This window comes from Megalobrama amblycephala, linkage group LG12 (assembly GCF_018812025.1).
Source record: "Megalobrama amblycephala isolate DHTTF-2021 linkage group LG12, ASM1881202v1, whole genome shotgun sequence".
In the NCBI taxonomy this organism is placed as follows: Eukaryota; Metazoa; Chordata; class Actinopteri; order Cypriniformes; family Xenocyprididae; genus Megalobrama; species Megalobrama amblycephala.
Genome location: NC_063055.1, coordinates 25229768 through 25247557, shown reverse-complemented (window position 1 = coordinate 25247557; position 17790 = coordinate 25229768). Strand labels below are relative to the sequence as shown.

Here is a 17790-nt window from a genome sequence, read left to right as displayed (position 1 = left end):
CTTCACCCAAAAATACAAATTATATCATCATTTTTCACTCTCTGCTTTTAAACTCACATGACTTCATTTATTGCACTACAAGACATTTGATAGCTTTCGGTATTCACTACAAATCTCGCTTTATGCTGATATATGGTCACCATTTACATTCATTTTATGGAAAACAGTAGCTTGAACATTCTATATAAATTTCTCCTTTTCTGACTTAAAAAACTTGAAGGTGAGGAAATGATAACAGAATATTCTAGTTTTTGGGACAGTGAAGTATTCTTCTCTAACAATATAAGCAAACCTTTATGTTACCAAATGTTTAAATAGGCTGTATGCGGAATATTGTTTCCAGGATAAACAGTTTTAGCATTAACACATTTTAACAATTGACTACTGTTGGAATACTTCAATATTTCCTTATGTAAGGGTAGTAAAACCATATTTGTAAAGGGTTTATAGGAATCTTTAGAAAAATATATCAAAATAAGATCTGATCACACTTCATACCGAGGCATATTTGAATGCTGGTTGTTTGGATGTTTATTTGAGTATACTTCCGCTTTTGTTTGATGCAGGTAACAGTTGCCAGTAAGGGCTGAACTTGAGCCAAATTACATGTGACTTGTTGCTTTACAAGATTTGGATATGGTCCCAGATCAACTAAAACAGCAACATTGGCTCATATATTTCACTTTGTATCCTCTGGCCAGATCCACAAACCAAATCATCCAAAACTTGCTCCAGATCAGTCAGCTTTTGAAAACACAAACCTGTCATTCATCTCTGTAACATCATGTAAATCTAAAGAATTATTTAGGCCTAAAAGTGAAAAAGTCATCAAGAGATGTTATAACAAATGTTCATAATTTATTGAAGAATTACAGAGACAAAATTAAAATGTCTGAAAAAGATTATGTGATTTACTGAACACTGAATATTGATAAATTCTGAAGATTTTTGATTGTCAGGAATTGATGTCAATCTTGGCTGACACGAAGTTCCCGGTGGCGAAACATATTGCTGGCGATCCGGGAGAAAACGTGTCATTCCAGAGCAACATCAGAACTCACATACACATTTCTGAATAAGCTTTTTCCTTAACATTAATCAACTATTAACTTAATATTGAACATAGTTATATTCAAAGACATTTCAAGAGTAATACAAAAGTACAATATCAGAAAACACCGTTTTCAAATTTAAGCTCCTGCAAGAACGGAGGGGCACAGAATCCATAGCCAGCTGTCAATCAACCGAACAGCTGCATTATGGGTTCCGTTACCATCCAAACTGCTGTGGCCATTTTCACTGACACACTATGAATAAACACATCCAGCAACACTTTGCCAATCAACATTATTCCATATGGAAATTTCAACCTAATTACATTCATCAAGACTTCATTAAGTAATTGAAAATGAAACATTCAAACAGCTTTTACCACAAACAAGTTTTCTGTTTCCTCAAAAGAATTAAACTTGTTTATTTATCTTGCTTCATCAGTAGACTTGTGTCTTGAAAAACCTGTTCCCTATCAGAGAAGAGTGGGCAGAGAGAGGGAGGGAGAGAGAAGGAGAAGGGGGGGGGTTATGCAAGTTAAATGAAGATGAAATGAAAAGAGAGATTAAACAGGATATAAAATTAACTAAAGTCACATGAAGTCAAATATAAGGAGGAACTAGCATGAAACATGAAGCTTCATTTTAGAAACAACAACCTTGATGGCACATTAAACAAATGTTGTAGTCTAGTTGAAGTGATCTCTTCTCTCACTGTCTTTCCTTCTTTTATGTGAAGATTTCCTCATATTTCCCAAAGAGTGAAATGAGTGAGGGGAAAAAATGAAACAAATGAATGAGACAGTTTGTATTAATGTACGTTTACATGCTCATTTCTCCATTTCAGTGCAATTCACCTTGCATAAGAGAAGATAAGTTAGCAAATGAAAGAAACAAGTGGTGGAAAGGTGAAGAGAAATGAAAGAAAACCACTTGTCACTGTGATGAACAACAAGAGGAAGACACATTGAGCATAAAAGATAAAAACAGGCAGGTATGAAAGAGATGAGATGAATAATTCTGTGTTACCTGCTCCTGTCATTCCTCCTCTTTCTTGCGCTCACTCCCTCTCTCTGCTTCCTGGCTTGTGCGAGTTTGTCAAAGAGTGTTTGCGTATTTATGCCTCCTGACTTCCTCCTCAGAAATCTGAGGAACATTTTCACTTTCACTTCTTCACTAGGCTGCCCACAACCTCCCCCTCCAAACATCTCAATGTCTTTCCCTTCTCTTTTTTATAATTCTTCTCATAATTCCTGTCATCTCTCTTTTAACTGATATTTTTCTCTTTAAAAAACTGTGTATATATATATATATATATATATGTATATGTATATATATATATATATATATATATGTGTGTGTGTGTGTGTGTGTGTGTATATATATACACACACACATATACTTCTAAATATATATATATTTTTTAAATCTAAAAGAGAATTATATATATATATGTGCATTTTTTTAATTTTTTTCAACATTTTTTTTTTTTTCATTTTCTCAGAAAGCAAGAAAGACAATACTGCTGCACACATTAATATATATCTGTCAGTCATTTTTGCTGTGTATAAAAGCGTTATGAGATCTGGGCTCAGCTGGGTTGAGCTTACTAACGGGCCAATATCATATTTCATTTATGAGGAGCCACCTGGTGCTCTCACCCCAACCTGTCCAGGTGTGGGTCCATTAGTGAGCATGTGTGAACGCTTGTTTGGAAAGTCCGGTAGTTTTGGAGGTGAAGGCTGGTTCCCTTGAGACACGCTTGCAAAATGAGGAATAGTGTACCAATGTCAGTGTCTAGCAGCCGCTTACCCACACGCCCACAGATTCAGGATTTGAAAATCAATTTATTATTAAAAAAAAAACACACACATGCAAGTCAAAACTATTATAATTTACATGACCCAGGCAGATTTTTATGAAGGTACTCACATGCACACACCTAACTTTAACTGTCAGTTCTCTTTTTATAACAAACTTGACAGAAATCCCATTAAAATATAACACTTCCTGTTTCACACAGACTTAACTGCACTCAGTCATCCTGTTTTCTTCTCAGGACTGAAAATGTTGACTTTATTGCTTATAATGATGCATACGTGGGTATGTTTGTATTTTATGGAACAAGACAAGAGTCAAGACAAATATCTGTGGCAAAAAATGTATTTTTTTTTAAACAAAACTTGTCAAATGATCAAAAATCAAAAACAATTTTTGACATGTAAGGCATCTGATACATACAACAGATGGCATGAGCTCCCCATTACCACACGTTCACGCACACTGGCGTATGCTCGCAGACATTCACACAAGGGTTCTCTCCTCGCTAAGAGGAAAGGCGGCTGGGAAGACGAGAAAGAGGAAGCTGAGGTTCTCAGTGTGTTTGGGTGCCTGAATGTGCAAAGGCACGTGTGGAAGTCCATTTATGGGGGTTTATGTGCATTTGGCTGTGCATGTACTGGCATCTGTAGTGTCTTTAAAACAGGCGCTTCTCATAGCTGAAAGAACAAAACAAAATGTCAATTCATTTAGTTGTTTTTTATTCAAAAATTTAAAATGTACACTATATCGTTCAAAAGTCAGGGGTTGGGAGAGATTTTTTCAATGTTTTTGAAAGAAGTCTCTTATTCTCACCAAAAATGCATTTATTTGATCAAAAATATAAGACAATATTGCGAAATGTTACTGCAATTAAAAAATACTTTTCTATTTTATTATATTTTAAAAAGAAATTTATTCCTGTGATGGCAAAGCTGGATTTTCAGCATCAATACTCCAGTCTTCAGTGTCACATGATCCTTATGCTGATTTGCTGCTTAAGAAACATGTATTATTTTTATTCATGTTGAAAATAGTTTTTAATATTTGTGTATACCTTGATACACCTTCATTCAGGATTCTTTGATTAATTAAAAGTTCAAAAGAGCAGCAAATATATGAAATATTTATCATTTGTGTAAATTAAAGGTTTTGAACAGTAGTGTACAATATCTTCAGACTAAGTGTATGAATGTTCATCTACCTGTGTAGGCTGTGCACCCCACCCTCCATTTGAGCAGACATTGTCCTCTTTTCAAACCTTAGTTCACCAGAATACATCATTGCCCTGAGACAGATGTAGAAAGAAAGAGAGAAAGGAGGCAAAGAGACAATGAAAAATTATCTGTAACTGAACTCTATTTGAGCACTGCATTATAGTGTTTAAAGTGCAGTGTATAATTTCTGTGCCACTAGTTCCATCAAACAGAATTGCAAAAGTAAGAAATGATTGATTGGAAACAATCACACTTTTTACATTTTTGTTTGGCATCACTAGTGGCACAGAAACGATACACTGCGCCTATAAGTGCATACAAATTGCAGGTATGTGAGTAAATTAGAGCATTTGCATGTACCTCAGCTGTGTGAGGCTCTTTGCACCGATGTCTTGGCAGGAATGCTGTATGCCAACGAGGAGATATGGAACAAACTTATGGATGGTGCCTTTATCCTGAACTGCCCCTGAAACTCCCTGAGCTACTTTAATCTTATCACTCTCACTGAAAGAGAGACAGAGAGAAAGAAGACAGAGGGGTTGAGAGAGTTAACTTGGTTTATTTACGTTCTTCTTCTGCAGAATAGTTGTTTTACTTGGCTTTTATAAGTGTTAAATATTCTGTTTTATCAAAACATCAAGTCAAGTCCAGTTATCAACATGTAAGCAGTTGTGAAACTAGTTAGCATGCAGCGAAGTGGTTTCAAAAAACATGGGGTAAACTATAATTGGCGGTTAAACCGTAGCAGGAATTAAGCACAGTAAACGCACAGTATTGTGTTTGGGAAACAATATATTTATATGTGCTACCTGAAGTATCTGCTCTGTGAGCCCAGGTTCTTGTCCATGGCATCCAGTGAGCCCATCCCTCTGTACTTCTTCAGACGGATCCCATCCGAGAAGAAATATTCACCAGGAGCTTCAGAGGTGGCAGCGAGCAATGACCCCATCATTACTGAGAGAGAGAAACCAAAAGCAGAAGAGAATTTAGTTTAAATTATAATATTAGTCTTAAGACTTAATAAGATATAATTATCATTCTATAAACAACAATTATAAATAATAATAATAATAATGGTGATGATTATTATTATTATTATTATTATTATTATTATTATGTGTTCTTATTGTTGACAAAAACTATTAAAAAAAAATTAGATGAAGTATTAGATGAAAAACTTTGAAGCTAGAAAATGAGAAATCTTGCCTTAACTAACTGAAGTGCTGAAATTACTAAAATAAATCTAAATAGAAATACGAAACAAAAATGAATAAAAATGACAAGTTTGAATAATTACCTAAACTGAAAATAAAAAATTAAAGCTAATTCAAAATGTTAAAATACTAATAATTGTATATAAATAAAAATAAACACCATTATTGTCATTACTATAATTATATTTTAAAGAATAAACGGTCTAATTATCTACTGTAGTGATTGCAAGTGAATCTATATCTAACCCATATCTCACCTGTAGATGCTCCTAATGCAAGTGCTTTAGCAATGTGACCGACTGTCTGAATCCCTCCATCAGCAATGACGGGCACACCAAACCGCCGAGCATATTCCGATACCTTATACACGGCTGTTGCCTGTGGCCTCCCGCATGCCAGCACTGTGAGGACAATGAGAAACAGAGACCTGGTTATAAATGACCCTTACTTGCAAATTACCATTACTATCAACTTCCTGTAAACTTGCATATTCTACAAATACTAAGTGTGCAGATGAGGACAATCATATGCTTTAATAATGAACAATTACTCTTCACTAAGACATCCATACTCTCTCTCTCTCACACACGCACGGTGATACAGACAGACTGTCACTATCAGTGTATTCTTTACTCGTGCAGTCATGTGACTTCAGTCAGTGTCAATCAACCACTCACTAAACGTTACAAAGACAGTATTACATGTAAATTTGCAATTAGGCCAAAGCAAAACGAATGAAAAAATAATTATGAATTATAGCACTTCTTTGAACTTCACTGAGTTCAAAGACAAAAGGTTAACGTTATATGAAATGTGGATTTATAAAAGTGGAATTTCAGATGTGAGATTTTCAATCAATTATGAGATGACAAGAGAGGAGAAAAAAGGGAAAAGGACAAACCAAAGGAAAATGATTTGAGTCGTTCTCTAAAATCCACTAAATGTTTTGCTCCACTACCATCTGTAAGTGCGATCTTGTGCAAAAGCACAACAAAACCGATAAAACGGCAGTGTTGAGAGTGTTATATGCACACACACCTGTCAAACCCACATATTATCATTGTTGACAGAGTGAGGTCCAAAAGTCTGAGACCACTAGTGCAAACGCTAATATCTTGATTAATGCAACTTTACTCATTAAACGTTATATTAATTAGCATAACAATGAGTGAAGAGTTGCATGCGAGATGCATGGAGATCCATGCTCTCCTCCTCCAATCATCAGCAACATCTAGAACTGACAGCGAACACTGCGAGTGCGTGTTAGAAATCAGGAATGGTAAGAGAACATTGTGTTTGGTATGTTTTTCAACTTTGGTCTTCAGCCATCAAAGTTGAAATCTCACTGGCTAATGCGCTTCTCATAATGTTTCCGCATTAGGTCAGTATGCAGAGAGTGGCTTTAGAGGCTGTTTGAACACATTTGACCACATGAGCGTTTACACTACAAAAGCAATCCGACCTCTGGAAGTGGTCGAAAGTGGACAAGCTCAAAACATCTTAGACCTTGTTTACACCTGTATTTAGCGTCGTCCACTTATGATCGGATTGACAAAATGTATCTTAATACTAGGTGTAAACAGAGACCTAGAATTGATGCCCTGTTGCCATGGGAGTTTATGAAAATGTTGCCGTTTTATTTTAAACAGTATGAGAGGACACAAGAAATGAAGGGAGGGAGCAGCATTGAGAAATGAGTGATTTACCCATAACCCCCTTTCTATCATTTCTAAAGTCACACCATCTACACTGCATAATGTAAAATGAAAAAAAAGGGGTGTCTGAAAATAGCACAAACTATACGGTAAAACAGATCTTCTGCATTGATACCGATGACTGTGAAACCCTCAGCTTTGTTAACAAGTGCACTTTATACGCTCCAGTGCTCAAAAAAAGCTCAAAAAAAGTATTCGGACACTTAAGCCATACTTCTAGCATTTTTATTGTACAGATAAAATGTCGAAGCAAGTGACATATAAAAACAAACAATGCTATGGCTTTTCTCAGAACTAATTTCACTTTTTGTGTCAAATTGGCAATGGCTTTTAATAAGCGGGTCCCAAAAGGGATTTTTAGCAGATGTATGAAGTCAGCTCCCATCAAATTAACCACATTAACTATGAAGATGATACACTGATGTTTGAAGAAAATGACAAAATGTTCATTATTGTCATTTTTTAACAGCATATATGTGTTTTTTTTTTTAAAGTAATTATATTATATTTTATTATATGCTGACACTCATGTTTAAGTGTGACTTCCATGTCCAAATACTTTTTGGGGCTACAGCACAAGCTAGTTCACGTATGTTAGTGAGGTATTCTGGGTAACAGACTTAGATCAGAGGAAGTGCCAAACGCCATTACTGACAGGTTAGTCAGACAATGACAAGCATCCAAAACCCCAAAAACCAGCAACTACTTCTAATAATGCAGAGCATTTAACCAATCAATGCAGCAGGCTGTAGGAGGGGGCAGGCAGAGTGAGATAGTGAGCCAATGGGATCTCTGTATGGGGATCAAGGGGAGGGACTTACTGGAGTATCCCGTAACAGTAGTTGGGGTTTTGGGGCTGTGGAGCTTTAAACCAGGAGGAATACTGAGAGGAGCTAGAAAGACACAATTATAGAAAGGGAGATAGAGACTGAGAAAGAAAGCACACTGTAGCTCTGTTTTAAAACCTAGTGAGCGCTTCAATGCCTACATAGGCAGCTTCCTTCTAAGGAACCATTCTAACTAATTGTTATGGAACCTCATAAGGGATTGATTTGGAATGCACTACAAAGGCAGCAAACTCTTCATGCCACACAGCTAGAGTGCTTCACAGGAGACTTGACTAGCAATTGATTTCAATAGAGTTTGATATTAGCATGTTGCTAAGATAATAACATGATACAATAAAATATAAAAAAAATGTAGTATAAAAAAAGTTACACTTACAAATGTTGGGTAATAATATATTCAAATTACTCTGAACCTGTTTTAAAGTATTAAACAGTAATGAATAAAATAAGTTTATTTATAATCAACTTGTCTCTTTCTTTGTCAGCCATCTTGGATTTATTTGCAATGCATTATGGAGCTGCAATATCCACAAAGGACACATGCAATGCTGCCTTACCATTTTGCTAAAATAAAGTACACCACTGTTCAAAAGTTTGGGGTTGGTAAGATTTTTAAAATATTTTTAATTGAAGTTACCTATGCTCACCAAGGCTATATTTATTGATTTAAATAAAATATTGTGAAATAATATATTATAAATTTTCTATTTTAAAATGTTATTGATTCAAAGCTGAATTTTCAGCAGTCATTACTTCAGTGTCACATGATCCTTCGGGAATAATTTTGATCTCATTTGGTGCTCAAGAAACATTTCTCATTTGTATTCATGTTGAAAACAGTTGTGCTGCTTAATATTTTTTGTGGAAACCATGATCATTTTTTCAGGATTCTTTGATAAACAGAATGTTTAAAAAACAGCCTTTATTTGAAAAAAGAAATCTTTTGTAATACTGACTTTACAGTCAGTCACGTTTGATAATGCATCCTTGCTGAATAAAAGTATTAATTTCTTTCAAAAAGAAAAAACCTTATTGACTCTAAAATTTTAAACAGTAGTGTACTCAGAAGGCAGTATAATTATACACCCTACCTTCTAGAACAGTCTTTGCTAGGTTTTGGAACAGAGCTGATAAAAAAGGGGACAGATGCAAGTAACAGACAAACGGTCAGAACGAAGAAAGCAAATATGCCATAGAGACAGTGGAAAAACTGAGGGGGAAAAAAGGGTAAACTGATAGGAAAGACAAAGAAAATCAAAGAAGAGCCTTTACTACCAAACCTCCATCATTCAGAATGACAGAGAAAGACATTTGTCACAAACAAACAGTAAATGGACAGACATACATTTACATAGACACACATATTTTTTCTAAGAAAAAAAAAAAAAAAAAAAAAGAATATGGAATAATACTTGCACTTAGTATTTCTCTCCACAGATTCTAAAACCCCATTAAAAAAAAAAGGAAAAGAGGGCAAATAGGGGCAGTGCAGATTGTCTGCCAATAAATCTGCTCAATCTTACAGACCAAGCCAACTGCAGGGATATTTGGGAAATGGACTGCTCTAACAATGTTAAAAGAGGACCAGAGGAGGCACTGGACATTAGGTGCTCACTCTGGAGAAACTGAATATGGAAACACAGCCTGTGATTGGCTGAGGGGCTGGTAGTCTGGCGTGGGATTGGTGGACTGACCTTCTTGTGTGATGCAGATGGAGCCGCTGCCCATTCCCACTCTCAGAGCATCCGCTCCAGCGTCAATCAAGTTCTTCGCCTGAGCCGCAGTCACCACTACAACAGAGAGACAACTCAGTATGTTAACTGTGTGTTTGTAGATGTTATGTTCAAAAACTGTGTGTTTAAAACTAACCATTGCCTCCAATGACTTGTAGGCTGGGATATTTCTCTTTTATGTACTTAATCATATTAATCTGAAAGATGGAATTTCCTTGGGAAGAGTCCTAAAGCGAGGAGAGAGACAAAATGTAACCAAATAGGACAAAATAAATCATCTTTATTCACTCAAGAGATTTAAGCCCAAAACAAGCCTCACCAGGACGACCACATCTACGCCAGCCTGAACTAGCAGGTCGAGTCTGTATTTGTCGTCATTGTGTGTTCCGATAGCAGCACCACAAAGCAGCTGTTTACGAGAATCCTTCGAGGCCAGCGGGAAATCTCTGTTCTTCTTCAGGTCCGTCCGAGCGATAATGGCCACCAAACAGCCTCTTCATTTACTATAGGAAGCTTGCCTGTAGAAAACAAACACTGAGTGTGAGAATTTCACATAGGAAAATTATCTTGCAGCATTCCGACTTCATTTTAAAACTTGCAGTTGAGTATTTTCATAGCTAAAATCATTTTAAAAATTGGGTAAATAAATTAATAAACCTTTAAAATTAGATAATGGTTGGATAAACGGGGGTAAAAAATTACAGAGAGGTCAAATTTATTATTTTTTATTTTTAAAAGATATTTTAAGTGCACTTGAGAAAAAAAATACTAGAAGCTTTCCTGTTGACATGTTACTAAATTAATCCTTTTTTTTTTTTCATTAAATTAATATATTCAGTAAAACGACAGTAAGGACATTTATAATGTTATAAAAGATTTTTATTTTACATAAATGCTGTTTTTGGACTTTCTTCCACAAAAGAATCCTGAAAAAATTATCATGGTTTCAACATATTAATCAGCACAACTATTCTCAAAATTGACAGTAATAAAAAATGTTTCTTGAGCACCAAATCGGCATATTAAAATGATTTCTGAAAGATCATGTGACAGTGAAGACTGGACTAATGACGCTGAAAATTCAGCTTTTGCCACAGGAATAAACTACATTTTAAAAATTAATTAAATATTAAACAGTTACTCTAATTTGTAATAATTTTTCACAATATTATCCATGATCCATTTTTACCTTTTTTTATCAAATAAATGCCTAAATGCAAATGCAGGCTGATACAAGTGACAACTTATTTAAAAAAAATAAATGAATTTTAAAAAAAATTTACCATTCCTAACCTAACTGCAAAAACAACGCAAAATTACTGTCTTGCATTTATTTTGTGGCACACCACTGCTGAGAAGTGGTGCATGAAACAGTGCTATATAGGTTAATGAATAGTTAAAGTTTTATTTGGTTCAAGGATTACTCCAAAACTGTCCTTCAGCAATGACAGGGTGAAGAAAGAAAAAAGGGTAAGGAGCTCTCATAAACACTTAAAGTCTACCCCACCTTTCTTGCTCCTCTGGAGAATTTCATTGGCCTCTTTTAGTGTCACTCCTGCTGGAGCTACAACCAGATCCTCCCGCTTAGTCATCACCTAAGTGACAGAAACATAAGGTGAGTTGAGTTGAGTCAGTAAAACTGCTTAGCCCTTGTCCTCTGTGTAAAGTCCCACCCACCTCACTGAGGGGCAGATCATGTTCCGACTCTTTGAGGAAGTCGATATCTCGTGATGAAATGATGCCGACCAGACGTCCGCCCATCTGTCCATTGTCAGTGATTGGAATCCCACAGAATCCGTGCCGAGCTTTAGCCTGAAAGACGTCTCTTACCCGCTCATTAGGACTCATCACCACTGGGTCTGTAATGAAACCCTGTTCGTACCTCTAAGCGGGAACGAATCAAAAATAGAGGGAAAGGAAGGGAGAAAAGTCGAGTGGACGAGTAAAAAAAAAAGGATGTTCTATTTGGCATTTCTACTTGGGTCATAATACAGACTGAGGTGTGAATTTCTTATTCAGAAGGACATTGTTGCAACTACAGGGAAGGGGTCAGAACAAAAACATATATTACGAATGAGTATAGAGAAGAGAAAAATGGTACACAAACATAAAAAGATAAGAGCCAAAGACAGAGAGAGATGTAAAAGGGCTGCCCTTTTTTTGGTCGACTAGTGGTCGTTCATTTTAAGCGATTAGTAGACTAATCGCATGTTTATTCATAAACCATATCATAATAAAGAGCCTTTAATGCCTACATAGCGTAATCAGCACTCCATCGCACGCATAAAGCTTGCCACAGCACACCGGCAGAAGTAATGATTATGAATGTGAATATTAACATTTTAATATAAACTAGTGTTTCCTGCATTTTCGGCTGCAGTGATGAAGTTGACGATGCTGACTCCTCATCTCTGCAGTAGTGGATGCGCCTATGCACGTTTCATACGAATTACAAAACCTGAGAATATTTGATTTCCATTTGAATTGGTTCATTTACAAGTAGACATTCGCTTTCTATAGCTATATTTTTCATGTCTGTGAGGCAAGTTTACATGGGAGATTTGGTTCTTTTCTTTCGCTCAAGTTCACAGAGAGACGGCAGAAAGCGCACCATTTGCTTTCATTATTTTACAAAAGCACAGCGTTTTGTTGTTATTGTTAGTGCAGACAAATAAAGGCTGAAAAGATGTATTCCTCTTATCTGTATGTCCAAAAATGACAGAGTATTTTAAGTGCAAGAGATCGCAACGGCGACTCCATGTTAGCTGTTATGCAGTAAGCGCATTATTATTCAGCTTTCACACTCCACACAAACACTTGAATAGCCCACATTTTTCTAGGTTAATGTTAAAGCGAGCAGCCATGTAAAGCTGCTACTACTTACATGTTCGAGATGATAAGCCATATTTGAGGTCGATGAATGATAGGTGAGTGTTTGGATGTCCTGCCCGATGTACTGTAATTACCACATAGATCAGCTGTTAACGATCGGTCCGTCACAGACTGCGTGACTTCGCCACTTCCTGTAGACTTTTTCTTCAGCGACTAAGCGACTAATAAAATTTTGGTCGACTAAGCTTCTTTTCGTCAACCAGTGGTTAGTCGACTATTAGGGGGCAGCCCTAAAAGAGACTCACCTTGACCTTGCGGACTTCATTAGCCTGGAACTCTGGAGTGCAGTTATGATGAATGAAGCCAATCCCACCAGTCAGCTGTGACAACACAACATTACATTAGGCTTTAGAACATAATGCTACACGCATAAAAGAGCAATCTTTGTACATTTAGGTTTGAAGACCATGTCGATGAATTCCCTATTGAGGAATGATATATATCAAAGGGTCTAATTTTTATTTATTTTTTAAAATAGTCAATAGCGTGTTTATGAGAAGAGAAAGACTGTAAAATGTTAATGGCTGATAAAATGTTTTTGTCATTAAAATCTAATTTTTGTTTAAAAACTAACAGATATAGATTTACAAGACACAAAACTCCTGTCTTAATTCATGGGGCTTTTATAGATTTTATGGATGTCAAAATATGAGGCAGTGTGTTTGGAAATGAACTGTTCAGATTCTTTTGTAATGGTATGTACATACATATAGACATTTACTGTGCTTATTCAAATCTTTTTGACAGTAAGACCACTTTCTGTGGTGAATTCTGTCAATCATCCTCTTACCGCCATAGCGATGGCCATGCCACACTCTGTGACGGTGTCCATAGGCGAAGAGACCAGTGGGGTTTTCATTGTAATCTGTTTGGTCAGCGCTGATGTCAGGTCCTACAAAGAGAGCCAATCAAATTAAACCACATCATCCATCCAAGCGAGTAAATAAATAAATAAATAAATAAATAAATAAATAAATATATATATACACACACACATATTATATATATATATATATATATATATATATATATATATATATATATATATATATATATATATATATATATATATATATATATATATATATATATATATATATATATATATATATATATATATATATATATATATATATATACACATACATATATATATATATATATATATATATATATATATATATATATATATATATATATATATATATATATATATATATTTTCATACATTTTCGATGTTTTTGATATATTTTTACCAGTGTGTGCAGGACACTATAGTTCATTTATGCAAGTAAGGATAGCAAAATAAAGTAAACTGACATATTATATGCAAAAATTCTTCATACAGTGGACTGCCAGTAAAATTGACAAAAATTTGGAATCAAAAATTATTCAGACTCTTTGACCTGGCCATGTTTTGCTTAAGTGTTATCTGACATAATTAAGATTATTTTTTTCTGACACAGTTTAACTCTGAGATGTTGTCATATTTTATTACCTTTTTCAAACTATAGTGAATAAACTGTATTAATGAATGAAATGTTCAAGGTGTCTATATACACACACACATATACATACTGTCAGCAAATGAGATTATTTTACTTACCACCTGGTCAGCTGTGAAGTCAATGTACCCTGGCAGAATCAGGAAGTCACTGAAAAGAGAACAGAGAAAAGGGACATAAGGGTGTGAAAATGTGAGTGATGCCATGGTGATTAATTAATTTGAAGCTTTGTGATTTTGAACACATAATGCATCACTATTTATTAATAGATATAACCGGAAAACAAAGTATCCTGAGAATTAACAGGTGTCTCTGTGACATTCCTGCATCTGACTCCTGTTCTAGCCAATCAGAAAACTATTTGACCAAAGGCACAGGGGATTGTTTGGGGAACCTATTTGGAAACAATGTATTTATTATTAAAGAAACATTAACATTATATATTTGAAACAGTTTACTCTTGCAATTATGCAGAAATCGCTGTTTGGAGTTTAATAATGATCCAGGATTTGTTGACTCAAGAACAACCACTCTAACCAATTAGGTCCTATTTACCAACATTCAACTCTTTCAACGCTCTTATCTCATATGCACTGATACATACACAACAAGTTGATTATGTTCCAAAGAGAGTCTCTTTATCCATGTCTCACATCATGTTGTTTACTGGTGTGTCAAGCAACGCCCCATTTTTTAATGATAAAACAAGTGTACGTCAATGCTGCAACCTTACGTCCAATGTAAACACAGTCCCTTGGTGTACAATTCTTATGTTAGATGGTAAACAGAAAGACGTTTCTGGAAAAGAAAAAAAAAAAAAAAAGAAGTCTGACCTGCACCATCCAGGCTCGCACCTGCCACGGATAGGCTTTCACTCGGAGACGTTAAATGCTTTACATGGCACCAGAGAATTTGTAGAGAAAACAACCACAACATACTTCACAAAGTTCAGCCTATTTATAGCACATTTGAAAGACCTGGCATGGGTGTCAGTGATAAGTTTTGGTACAGGAAAAGCTGATTGGGTTGTCAGTGGTTCAAGAATACAAATGTAGTGACTCTGCTTGTCTGAATTTGGCATAATGGAATGGCTGCAGATGATCTCAGTGCTGAATCATCCACAGTTCATCAGTAATTTCAAGATGTCCTTCCGAACAGACTTAAAGGATTAGTTCACTTTCTAATTAAAATTTCCTGATAATTTACTAACCCCCATGTCATCCAAGATGTTCGTCTTTCTCTCTTCAGTTGAAAATAAATTAAGGTTTTTGATGAAAACATTCCAGGATTTTTCTCCATATAGTGGACTTCAATGGAGCCCAAATGGTTGAAGGTCAAAATTACAGTTTACAGCGATCCCAGACGAGAAATAAGGGTCTTATCTAGAGAAACCATCGCTCATTTTCTAAAAAAAAAAAAAAAAAAAAAAATTAAAATTTTATACGTTTTAACCAGAAATGCTCATCTTGAACTAGCTCTCTTCTTCTCTATTAGAATTTCAGCAGTGTAGACGCTGCTAAGTGTATTACTGCCCTCCTCAGGTCAAAATTGTCATATTCAATATGCTAGTGCAAATATATAACAATTAGTTCAAACTTTGACCTGTGGAGGGCAGTAATACACTTAGCAGCGTCTACACTGCTGGAATTCTAATAGAGAAGAAGAGAGCTAGTTCAAGATGAGCATTTATGGTTAAAACTTATATAATTTTTTTTTTTTTTAGAAAATGAGTGATGGTTTCTCTAAATAAGACCCTTATTTCTCGTCTGGGATCGCGTAGAGCGCTTTGAAGCTTCAATGAAACTGTAATTTTGACCTTCAACTGTTTGGGCTCCATTGAAGTCCACTATATGGAGAAAAATCCTGGAATGTTTTCATCAAAAACCTTAATTTCTTTTCGACTGAAGAAAGAAAGACGAACATCTTGGATGACATGGGGGTGAGTAAATTATCAGGAAATTTTAATTTGAAAGTGAACTAATCCTTTAACCTTTTGTGAATCGACACTGCAAAGATGACACCACACTGACACGTGCTTTCCACAGTGATCCGTTTATGCAGTTCTGACCCACGTGAATTCGAATCGCATAATAGATGAATGACAGTGTGCTGTCATATACGACATGCTGGACGCTAAACCAGATAAACACGGACCGACAACGACACCTACATGCCGTCCAGCTCAATATTAGCCGTCTTAAAGGAAGCTGCTGTGAGAGCACATCTGCAGTGCTGACTGGCAAGCCTGTTTAATGTTTAATAAATAGCAAGCACATGGAGAACGCACAAGTGAGTATGAGGCACGACTTGAGGGGTATTTACTTGTAAGTAAGGCCGTCTCCGCAGTTGAAGAGCTGCTGTCCAGTTAGACCGTCGTCAGGCACATAGCACGTCTGTCCGCTGATTAAATAGTCCGCCATAGTGCATGAAAAGCGTCAAAGTCCAAATTCTCGCTAGAGTTTTTCAAGACAGTGAGCCGGTGAGTTCTGCTCCTCTCTGAGCTTCAACCCGACACAGTCTTCAAAGCGCCTAATGTCATTAAATGTCGCAAAAAGCTCAAGTTTATATAAAGAGACAGGTCTGAATCAAATAAAACCCAACGTGCTCTTGTTTTTGGGACTGACGCTGCTCCGTGGTGCACACAAGCATCACACGTGTCTGTGTGGAGGACGTCTTCGTCTTCCGCAGATATAAATAAGGTTTCTTCGAACGTCACTTCCGGGCTGTAGCTGGGTGGCGTTTATTCACTGTTTGAGACTGAGGAGGATCATCTATTCACTGGGGTGTAGTGAAAGGGTGGGCTCTCGTTATCTAGGCGCATATGTGCACAGCACGAGGGGGACTTCTTCGATTTAATTTTATCTCGCGTACTCTGTTGCTGCCTTTATTTGGCTCGTGTGAACTGACCTAAATATGTATGCAGGCTCGGGAGCGCGCGAGGACACCTAATGCCCCTCGAGTCTAGTGCACGCAAAGAACATTTGAAGGTTATTTTTTACTGTGAAACTTACTTTTTTTTTTAGCATTTAGTTATATTCACTCATTGGGTCCGCAATAAAATCAGTTTGACATTTAAGTAATGAACAGTCAATGTTCACTGCTTGTCAGTAAAATTAAACATTTAATATAAATTGCTGACCTTGTCCTTTTATTCTCCTTGTGTTTTAACACTCATATTTTTTTGTATTGTAATGGATTTTTCTCCAGCAGAAATTTTGATTTTGCATCTAATCCTTGTTGTGTGTTTGGCTTTTGATACAATTTTTTTATAAAATAATGTGCCCAGAGATTACTTAAATCTTGAAGTGGTTCATAAAACACTGTATACTGTGTTTATTTACTTCTATAATTGTATTTCATGGATTGCCTATAGTAATAATTATCATGTAAGAACAGTGCAAGTATTCAGTTTGTGCCACCTCCAATCGTGTGTAAAAATAGCATATAATAACAAAATAAAAGACTAAAAATACAAGTGCTGCTCATTGCATAGCCAAATGACATCCAGCTCCACCTCTCTAAATGTCATGGGTTGAGTTTGACATAGTCCAGCTCCACCTCTGTGGATCTGATGGATGGAGGGATAGAGTTATGGGTACGGCTAGAGTGTGTTTGGACCTTCTAGCTTACCCATTATGCCCAAAATTTCATCCAGAGGGGGAGCTGGACTTCACGCTCCACCCATGGCTCTGCAGCGAGCAGCCTCTCCTAAAATATGGCAGCTCTGGTTGAAAATGTCTGTGTGGTACATGCATGCTATTTCAAATGGCATATGTATACCGTTAAAAAGTTTGGGATC

The 17790-nt window shown here is 36.1% G+C and overlaps 1 protein-coding gene across 1 annotated transcript; it reads right to left on the bottom strand.

Moving 5' to 3' along the window:
- Window positions 1–3196: 3196 nt before the first annotated feature.
- On the bottom strand, window positions 3197–16685 carry impdh2 (IMP (inosine 5'-monophosphate) dehydrogenase 2). Its single transcript, XM_048209981.1, is given in 16 exon segments — window positions 3197–3547; window positions 4072–4155; window positions 4445–4588; window positions 4894–5038; window positions 5556–5699; window positions 9556–9651; window positions 9731–9821; window positions 9914–10087; window positions 10090–10112; window positions 11102–11189; window positions 11272–11478; window positions 12479–12550; window positions 12732–12806; window positions 13277–13378; window positions 14093–14141; window positions 16314–16685. Coding segments are annotated over 16 exon segments (1614 nt in total). The 5' UTR covers window positions 16412–16685; the 3' UTR covers window positions 3197–3525.
- Between the last annotated feature and the right edge of the window lie 1105 nt (window positions 16686–17790).